Here is a 10,961-nt window from a genome sequence, read left to right as displayed (position 1 = left end):
GAGAGCTACGGTTATTTATAACAAATAAATCTAAGCACTGCAAAACAGTTAAGCATGCACCACAGTATTTCTTAGTTGTACTTTTCTTGTTACATTTGTTACAGACCTGAAAATGTAACTCCTGCTAAAAGCCAACTTTAGAGGGGCTGCAGAGGGAGCACTGCACACACAGACATTATGTTATGGTGTGCATGTTTTCGTTTTTTGAATATTTATTTTATTTGGAGTCTTAAATAAAAAAAACACATCACATGTTAAACATATATAATCATGTCCTGTTGTTTTTTTGTTAATGCAATACAGGAAAAAAGGGTATATTGCAGACACAGTTGGAAATTGCGATTATTTGTGATTAATCATGATTAATTAATTTGTAAGCTGTGATTAATCTGATTAAAAATTGTAATCATTTGACAGCCCTAGTTTTCTGTACATTAAGATAAGCAATAATGCAAAGGGGTAGAATTAAGTTTTGTTCTTCCTACTCCATTTCGGCCATGTGAAAGTCTCATATGCTGATGATAGTTATTTACTGCTCTAAACCAATCCTCTCTGATATTAATGTTTCTTTACAGCATGACTTTGACTCTGCGTAGCAGTGGCTGTCAGTTAATAAATTACTTCTTAACAAATCTAAATCTTATTCCATGCTGTTCCAGAGAAATGCCTTGGCCTCAGGTGAAAATAATCTTAAATTGCATTTTCTAGACGCCTCTCCTCTTGAACCAGCTGATACATTTAAATACCTTGGTGTTTGGTTAGAACCTGATCTCTCTTTCAAAACTCACATAAGTGCTACTATCTCTAAGCTCAACTATCGTTTAAAAACATTACATGATTCTACAAATTGTTTTAATTTGCTGGTCAGGAAGAGAATAGTTACACAACTGTTGCTTCCTATTCTGGATTATGCTGATGTCATTTATGTAAATACAACTGAATCCTGTTGCGCTCCATTGATGTCGTTTTCAACAGTCCATGTCGTTTTGTCCTTCGCTGCCCTTATAGGACACACCACTGTGTCATGTATGAGCAACTGTCCTCGCTTGCACCCTCTGCCAGAAGACAGTACTACTGGCTGCAATTTATTTTCAAAAGTGTTTACCTTAATTTTCCCGATTATTTAAACCAATATCTGCGTGCTCTATAACTCTATAACTTGTGCTCTATAACTCTCAGCATAACTTACGACACGATGAACAAATGCTCTTTATTGTTCCAAGAGTTAAAGGAATACTCCACCCAAAAAACGATTTGGCCTCATTTTCTACTCACCCTCATGCTGAGAAACACTCTGGAGCACAAATGCAGTTGGAGATGTTTGGGGACTTTCGTTGTCAACAAACAGGGACTGACAGAGCCCGACAGAAAAAACGGTCCATAAAGTCCACAAAAACGTGCGCATTTTCCTTCATACTGCTCGTCCGCTGTAATCCAAGTGTCCTGAGCGCGTAACGTCCATAATTAATTCTTAACGAGGTAATTTAGTATATTTTAAGAGCCTAAACAGTGCGCTTTCATACTGCTCCACTGCATGTCTGCACGCGCACCCTGAACTACGGAAGCCACGGCAGACCAAGCAACACCCTTGTGCCCTTTCAGCAGGACACCGAATTCAAAGCTTTAAAACAGTAGCCAATCACTTTTGTGATTGTCCACAGCTCGGTCACTCACAGCAGAATATAAACAGTGGAACTTCTTCTACGCTTGCAATTTAGAAAAGTAGTCGCTGAATGCGACTAATGAATAACTTCATTAACTTCATTCCGTGGTGCTCTATTAACACATCTTCAAAATACTTGCCATTGTCTCTAGTTTGCTTGAACGGCCATATATGACTTTTCTTTGTACGTCCATAATCGAAAAGGTTCATGCGATTTAAATTTTTGTTGAGATGTTGTGTTTTGACTATGTTTGACTATGTTGTGCTGATTTTGAAGGGTGGAGAGAGGCAGTGTTAATTTTGTCAACGAAAACTTAAACGAAAACTATTCGTTGACGACCCTGTATTCCGTAACTAATTTTTGACGAGAACGTAAATTTAATAAGTAATGACAACAAAAACAAACAAAATCTCTGAAAATCATGAACTGACGAGTAAAAATGTGACGAAAAAGCTGACGCTGGCCGTCGGACAAGCTGGGTTACAACCATCCTCACTCCGGGCTCACTGGCTCCGGTCCGGCTCCATTCTGTCTCCGATACAGAGCCGCAGCACCGCAGCAGCACTCTTTGTTGTTGTGCTTCTCTCCTTCTTCTTCTTCTGTGATGTTTTATGGCAGCTTGCATCCCGTTGGTTGCATTACCACCACCTGCTGGTCATTATGATTGGAGCTTTTTTCTTGCAGGCTGTTGTAAGAATTTACAGAAAGAATCTGAAGTTCATGTATGTAATTTTTTTCCAACAAGCCATAGATTTTCGTATTTATGATACAAGAGTTATGATACATTCTAAATTTAAATATATAAACATAATTAAAGATATGCTTACAGTGGAGTTTTTACAACCGTGACAAATATCCTTTTGCACTTCTGCTACTGTGGTTTTATGTTGTGTTGTTTTTATGTGTATATGTATGTTGATGTAGCACTTTGCACTTTGCCCAAGACAAATTTCCTACTGGGACAACAAAGTTATCTATCTATCCATCTATCTATCTAATTTACTACAGTAAAACAAAACTGTCAAATTTCATCAAGACTAAAATTAAGACTAAAACTAAAACTAATTTCAACAGACTAAATTTTAACTAAAACAAAACAAAACTACAAAACTAAAATGTGACTTTAACTAAATCTAGTCTTTGGTGAGTGACTAAAACTAAAATTAAATGAAAAAGTCATGTCAAAATTAACACTGGAGAGAGGTGAACATTCAGAGCTGGTTTGTGTGTATGTGTGTTTCGTTTTTGTTTGTCTTTTTTATTACTTCTATTTTGGTTTTTTTCTTATTTACTTGTATTTATTTTATTTTTTCGTATGTATATGTAATTTTGCTATCTTCTATTTTGTTACTCTACTCTGCTCTTTATGTTGATATGAATCTGAGGATCCCCTTGAAAACGAGATAACTTATCTCAAGGGGCAATTCCTCGTAATAAAAACTGCTAATAAAATATATGGGGATGACTCGGTCATAACAATTAGTGACATTATTGACATCATGGGATGTCTGTTTTCGATATTTGTTTGTGTACTTGTTTTTTGTTTTTCTTTTACATGTTCAAAATAAAGCTTTCAAATCAAATCAAACTGGAGGATACCTTGTGATTTTGGGCTAAAACTGAACTTTCTGAATGAAAACTCCCATCGAGTCTTTCATGACTTCATTGCTTCGTGAGATTTCATGTGATATAACAATGAGCAATGAACAATGAGCTGTAAAACTTTTCCCACATGTTTCACAAGAATATGGCTTCTGACCTGTGTGAGTTCTCATATGGACCAATTCAGAACTGTGATTACTGAAACATTTCCCACATGCTTCACAAGAATACGGCTTCTCACCTGTGTGAGTTCTCATGTGTATTCTTAAACTAGACTGCTCACTGAAACTTCTCCCAAATGTTTCACAAGACTATGGCTTCTCACCAGTGTGAATTCTCATGTGGACCAGCATATTACTCTGAATACTGAAACACTTTCCACATTTTTCACAAGAGTACGGCTTCTCACCTGTGTGAGTTCTCATGTGGACCAACAAGTGACTCTGTCTGCTGAAACTTTTCTCACATGTTCCACAGGAATACGGCTTCTCACCTGTGTGAGTTTTCATATGGACCACTTTATAACTGTGATGACTGAAAAATTTCCCACATATTTCACAAGAGTACGGCTTCTCGCCTGTGTGAGTCTTAGTGTGACGAATCAAAAGACTTGGACTGGAAAATTTTTTTCCACATGTTCCACAGCAGTACGGCTTCTCACCTGTGTGAGTTCTCATATGGACCACTTTATAACTGTGATGACTGAATAATTTCCCACATGTTTCACAAGAGTACGGCTTCTCACCTGTGTGAGTCTTATTGTGACGAATCAAAAGACTTGGACTGGAAAATTTTTTTCCACATGTTCCACAGCAATATGGCTTCTCACCTGTATGAGTCTTATTGTGGCGATTCAAAAGACTTCGACAGGAAAATTTTTTCTCACATGTTCCACAACAATACGGCTTTTCACCTGTGTGACTTCTCATGTGTATTCTGAAACAAGACTGGTCACTGAAACTTTTCCCACACATCTCACAAGAATACGGCTTCTCACCTGTGTGAGTTCTCATGTGGCGCAACCAATCACTCCGACGACTGAAACATTTCCCACATGTTTCACAAGAATACGGCTTCTCACCTGTGTGAGTTCTCATATGGACCAACAAATCATTCTCTCGGTTGTAACTTTCACCACAGATTTTACAAACTTTTTTCGTATCAGTGACAGTTTCTAAATTCTGACATATTTTACATTTTTTACAGACAGTTTCAGCAGATGTTTCCTCACAGAGAAGATCATCATATTCAGCCTGCTTCTCTGACACAGGAAAGTTTTCCACACGCTCACTATGAAGTATGATGATTTTTTTTAGCTTTGTAGTCATCGTTGACTCTATGTTATGTTTCTTCACATCTTGGACTTCAGAGTCATGAAAGAGGAAATTCGTGTCCGGTACTTCTTCTGGTTTACTCAGGTAACTTTGCTTCTCAATACTTTCAAACTTCAGTGGAAGTTGCTCTGCCGCCTGGCTGATACCCAGTTCATCAGTCTGTGGAGGGTCTGGTTCTTCCGGTTCCTCTTTGATCTGTGGAGGTTCTGGTTCTTTTGGTTCCTCTTTGATTTGTAGAGCTTCTGGTTCTTCAGGTTCCTCTTTGATCCGTGGAGGTTCTGGTTCTTCAGGTTCCTCTTTGATCTGTGGAGGTTCTGGTTGTACCTGTTCTTGACAGTAGTTTGTTTCCTGTTTAAAGAGCTGCTCCTCTCTACAGTCATGGTGCCGTGGCAGCTCTGGAGGGATACAAAGTACAAGATAAAACGTCAGTTACATTACTTCTATAGGTCCAGCTTCAAAACAAAAACGCCAGAAGTAAAATTGAAAACTTTCATTCACAGTTCTAAAATGATTTACACCAGCGGCTTTGTAAAGCCAGGTTTACACTTGCACGACTTTTTGCCACGATGTTGTCGTGGCAAGGCATGCCAATCTGGAGTCACGAACCGGCAGACTCCCGCACTGTTCACGACTAGTTCACGCACAGTTCATGACCAGTTCACGGACAGTTGGCGCACAGTTCACGGACAGTTCACGAATGCGCCCGTCAGTGTCGCAAACTGACACGACGCATTCATGGCAAATTCACGCATAGTTTGCGCATAGTTTACGAGCTTCCCGCACCGGCACGACGTGGTTGCGCGCGCGCAATTACGTGCGTCATATACGAGTGAAAAGGGGGCTTCCCCAACCCCGGATCATTTTTGGATTTGCTGTGGAACAGACGACATGCTGAATGCCAGAGACTCCATCACTGCGGAGAAGAGAAGATCCTGTACCTGCAGCTGCTCTGTGCTGAAGAGCAGCAGAAAAGGCGCTGCCTGGGGCCCCGAGCTGAAGGGGGCCCCGACGGACGACTGACATCATTCAATTTCAATGACAAATTCAAGGAGCTACACTTGATGCTGCAACGACAGTGGGTCGAAAATCCCCCGCATGGGGCCCTTTTCCGGGTACTCGCCGGTGGCCACGACTGGCACGCATTCTCCCGCATTGTCCCGACGCATTCACAAGGAATTCACGGACAGTTGGGGCATAGTTCACGGCTGGTTCGCGATATTTTGTCGTGACCAAAATTTTGAACATTTCAAAATTCTCGTCCCGACATGGCACGCAGTCCCGACGGGTTTACGCACACTTCACACCACTTTACGAGTGGTTTGCGACCGTTTGCGACTCGATTCGTGGCAATGCGTGCCACAGAATCGTGCAAGTGTAAACCTGGCTTATGTGTGAGACGCACCTCCCCTAGGGGGCGCCAGAAGGCTTCAGGGGAGGCGCAGAGAGAGAGAGAGAGAGAGAGAGAGAGAGAGAGAGAGAGAGAGAGAGAGAGAGAACCCCTGATTTACACAACTGTTCTATGTGCACCTTTAGCTACTTAAAGGTGCATTAAGGAGTTTTACAACCTTAAAAATACTTACTTTCCCCCATAAATATGTTCCACATTTTTAATGATGTATACAATGTGCCCTGACATATTCATTGCAAGTACCTCTAACAGCGCTAAATTGTCACTTGAAAGTTGCAGTGCCGGTCCGGCACCAGAATTTTTTTGGGGAGAATTTGAAAGGAATGACGTAATCCGCGCTCCGGCTGGTTAGGTTTCGATTTGTCCGCCATTACTCCGCCAGATGCTTAATGAGCAACAACTGAGCAGGATCTTCCAGAAAGTAAGAAACGACCGGCTTCTAGCACTGCCACAGCTCCAGCACAGACTCCACCAGGTAAAAGAAACTTAAATCTTACTTGAGCGCTACTAAACGAGCGAAGACAGAGTCCCCCTCTTCCGTGCACGCGAGCCACAGGGACGAGTTTTTCACTAAGCTGCATTACGCCCAAGGCCTGCAGGGGGCGCTGTTTCGCATAAAACATGCAAACTCCTTAAGGCACCTTTAACAAAAGGTGGATTAATGATTACTTTTTGTTGAAATGTCCCAACTGGTTAATGGATGTCGGATTGGGGTCGGTTTGGCCAAATCGACCTGATCACCTTGTGATGTTTGGAGGGTTGCAAAGGAGGAGTAAAAGTATTGCATTCACACATTTTTTCCATTGGTCTGGTTCATTTCTAGAAACAGAAACTACATTCTGAAAACAACATGGACAAACCTCCAAACTACTTGTCAGTTACTCACAACACAATGATATGTCTCATTTCATCACGTTGCAAATATCTAAGTCCTTGTCTGAATGTCTCAGAACATTTTTTCAAATTATTATGGACAGTCAGCCCACAATCAGCACAACTTCCAAGTGAGCACATCATGTTGATCTAAACTGGCTGATTGATTCTCAGTCTCATGGTTATTCTTTCCAAAACATGTCAGCATTATTCCATCCTATCAGTCATCACATGATCAACAGTCTGTTCATTTGTCAAAATGAGTCAAGAACCTTTTTCATACCATACACAACTCTCTTGGAACATTGGATAAATCAATGAATTGACAGCCAGGTGAAACTACAACTTGACTAACACGTTAAAGGTGTAATACAGGATTTTGATTTCTGGGTGGATCACCTAAATAATTGGTGGGTCTGTTTGTCAATCATTCTGATGAGCTGGTTTCGTAAGGCGGTTCTACGTGCTTGCGCCCAATAAGCTTTTCCCTTATGCGCATTCAGAGTGTTTATGTAGCCGGTGAGCTTCTGAGCTAGTACTTACCGATGGCGAGTCTGACATAATGAAACTGTAACTGTTTCAGAAAACAAGCTTTATGTATGAGCGAGGCCGATCGCAGAAACTGTAAAACAGAGCCGTGCACGTCCGGAGAAGAGGAGATCGCGCTCGCACGCTTCCGAGTTTCCTGGGAGAAGCAGGAGAGCCGGGCAGATGGATGGTCTGGCGCATGCGCGTTGTTCAGAAAGTGAGTAACAGACGTTTGGCTTCATCTTTTCAAGAAAATCCTGTATTATACCTTTAAGAATTGCACACAGCTCAGATGACCAATCAAAAAGTAAGTTTATTAGGGCATTAACGACTTCAGTTTTTTTCAAGTCAACTTAACCGTCAATAAAATCAAGGTTGAGTCGACAAGTCGTGATGATGTCATCACATTGACGGGGGAACAACACGGACACACAGCCGTCCAGCAATGAGCAACTTGTATTAAAGTTCACTGCAACGTAAGCCTCATCATGCTTCACATGTCCGCGTGGGTGCGTGTTGCGCATTGGTTCCTGTAACATAAAAATCTTTATTAATTCCTGTCCGCTGGAGTCTGCGCGGATCGATCCGTGGACGTCCGCGCTGCACCCACATTTTGCCGCGTCGCGCCGTTCACGCACCGGTACACGCATGCGCCAGAGCGCCACAGCAAACACGACGGATGCTACTTTGAAAAGTGACTTTGTGAAGCTATCAGGCTGTAGCTCCGTCTACAAACACACCCAGAAAGTGAGAAATTCATAGACGGAGAGAGCAGACTCCGTTTGGAGGAATGAGAAGGTCTGCCGACAGAAGTGAAAGTAGGGCAGAAGGGCACCGCCCCCAATGATTCAGAAACTGAAAATAAAAAAAGGGCTAAGCAAATTCTAAAACTAAATGATAATATATTGACAATGTATGTGCGCCATTTTTATAAACAATCTGTAATAAAGGAGCAGATAAACAGTCTGTAGCGCCGGAAAAGCTTCTTGAGGGTGCGTGGATCAGTGCGCCTGCATGGAAGGCGCACAGGTGAGCTCAAAAATGCAGTATGGAAGAAACCCCGTGCACATCGGTGGTGCACGGACGCTCCAAAGCAGAGGCGAACAAGACAAAAGCATCAACAGTTCTTCTGACTGTGATGTGGATCCTTGTTTGTTGTTAAAATGATGGCACAGCCCAAGGTAAATGGTATTTTGCCAAACGTAATCCCAAAGTGTGGAAACAAAATGACGAGCTCGAAAACTATTCACAGTATTTACAAAAAGAATAGGAAGGAAAAAAAAAATTCTCAAAGATATTGGTCTTTCGTTACCTCCAGTGTAACAAGTCAAACCAACACTTGCAGGCTCCCACTATTTCTATCAGAGTCAGGTCTGTCTCTCCCCAAACAGGTGGAGGTTGGCCTCCTTTTAACACCACAGGCCCCGCCTCTCCCCTCAGGTAATTAACAATGAAAATCAGAGTTTTCTCCCACAAAACATAATAAATCCCCATAATACATCCAGGACAATTTTCCTCAAAATATACAGAAACAACCAGTTGCAGCACTGCATCTCCAAGTAGTTCGGCAACCAAAATAAATTATTTTCAAGCCGAAATCAACACCTTTCGGTGACGTCATCATGACACAACTTCCGGGTTTCCCTGTGTGACGGGACATAATCAGGAAGTAAACACGGCGCTCGGTTTGCCAGTGGTAGGACGTGAATGGGACGTGAATACTGGTGAAAAGTTTGCAGGGTGAAAAGATTATGGCAGGAGGAGGATTTGGCAGTGGTCGAGTGTGCACCCACGACTACTGCGGTGAATAACAGTGTCCAACTATGCGGGGAACGGAGCAGATGAATGGGGGAAAAAACAACAGGTGAGTGGTAATGTGCATTTTGATAAGCGCCACCGCTGCGCCGCGGCCACCGTCAGAGTGACTCCGTCACATCATCCCCTTCCTCCCAGAGGTTGACAAAGTTTTGGAAACCTGGACAGATAATCTGCGACCAGGTTACTCCTTCCAGATCGGTGTTGTATCACAAATTTAAATGCTTGCAGTGAAAGGTACCAACGTGTCAGTCGACTGTTGTGGTCCTTCATCGTGTTGATCCAGGTGAGGGCCCGGTGATCCGTCTCCAGATCAAACTCCCTGCCAAGTAGGTAGTACCTCAGGCTCTCCAGGATTTATTGCAAGTCATTCCTTCTCCACCACCAAGTATCTGGACTCTCGCGGAAGTAACCTACAGCTTAGGTACAGGACAGGCTGCTCAGCTCCTCACTCCCCTTGGGCAAGGACAGCCCCAAGGCCCACTTCCGAGGCGTCCACTTGAACCAGGAACCGGCGGTCGAAGCCTGGGCTGCGCAACACTGGAGAGGAACAGAGGAGTGCTTTCACAGTGCAAAACGCCGTTTCACACTCTTCGGTCCAGGTCACAGGATTCTTCTGATCCTTTGTGGTCAGGGCAGTGAGCAGTGCTACAATTGTGGCGAATTGTGGGACAAACCGTCGATACCATCCAGCCTGGCCCAGGAAGGATCACACCTCTTTCTTGGTTTGAGGACGAGGACACTTCTGGATAGCTTCCACCTTATCCACTTGAGGTCATACCTCTGCTTTTCCTAGCCGATAGCCAAGGTACCGAGTCTCGTGGCGGGCCCATGTGGCCACATTCAGGTTCAGCCCAGCCACTTGTATCTTCTCCAGGATAATTCTCAGGTGTTGAATATGCTCCTCCCATGTGCCACTGAAAATCACCACGTCATTGATGTAAGCTGCACTGAAAGCTTCGCAGCCCTGAAGCACTTTGTCTATCAGGTGCTGGAAGGTTGCTGGAGCTCCATGCAGTCCAAATGGCATCACCGTAAACTGGAACAGTCCCGCAGGTGTGTGAAAGGCTTTGTAGGGCCGACTGGAAGCCTCCAGTGGTACCTGCCAATAACCCTTGCGCAGATCCAGAGTGGTGATGAATGAGGTTGAGCCGATTCGGTCCAGGAGGTCATCCACCCTGGGCATTGGATATGCATCAAACTCTGAGATGGCATTGAGCTTGCGGAAATCAATACAAATGCACAGGGACCCATCCTTCTTGTAGACGATGACAACTGGGCTACACCACTCTGAAGTTGACGGCTCGATGACTCCAAGTTCCAGCATTGATTCCACCTCTTTCCTGAGCTGCGCCACCAGCTGTTGAGGGACACGGTATGGACATTGGCGAATGGGAGTGCGGTCCTTCAGCCTGATCACTTGCTCGGTGAGGGTGGTTCTGCCAGGTTCTGCTGTGAAGAGTGCAGGCATCTCCTGGAAAACCTTCAAAAGGTCAGCAGTCTGGTCGGCTGGAAGATCAGTCACAAGAGGTTCTGAGGCTTCGGTCACTAAAGGAACACCGGGGTCCTCCTCTTCCTCTTCCACCTCCCTCACCAACAATGCTGCGTATCCCGCAAAACCTCTTTCCACTCCTTCAAGAGGTTCACATGATAAATCTGCTTGGACTTTTTCTTGTCCGGTTGCTGCACCTCATAAGTGACCGGCCCCATCCGTTTGGTGATGGTGTAAGGGCCCTG

At 43.6% G+C, this 10,961-nt stretch overlaps 1 protein-coding gene across 1 annotated transcript; it reads right to left on the bottom strand.

Moving 5' to 3' along the window:
- Positions 1–3,577: 3,577 nt before the first annotated feature.
- Positions 3,578–4,418, bottom strand: LOC115405559 (zinc finger protein 436-like). The gene is made up of 2 exons (XM_030115163.1): positions 4,180–4,418; positions 3,578–4,011 (listed from the first exon to the last, which is right to left on the bottom strand). Exons 1-2 carry the CDS (start codon positions 4,361–4,363, stop codon positions 3,578–3,580), a joined length of 618 nt encoding a protein of 205 aa, XP_029971023.1. The 5' UTR covers positions 4,364–4,418.
- Positions 4,419–10,961: the final 6,543 nt, after the last annotated feature.

Source organism: Salarias fasciatus, chromosome 18, assembly GCF_902148845.1.
Source record: "Salarias fasciatus chromosome 18, fSalaFa1.1, whole genome shotgun sequence".
NCBI lineage: Eukaryota > Metazoa > Chordata > Actinopteri > Blenniiformes > Blenniidae > Salarias > Salarias fasciatus.
Note: the sequence above shows the minus strand (reverse complement) of the source record. Positions and strands in the feature narration are given on the sequence as shown.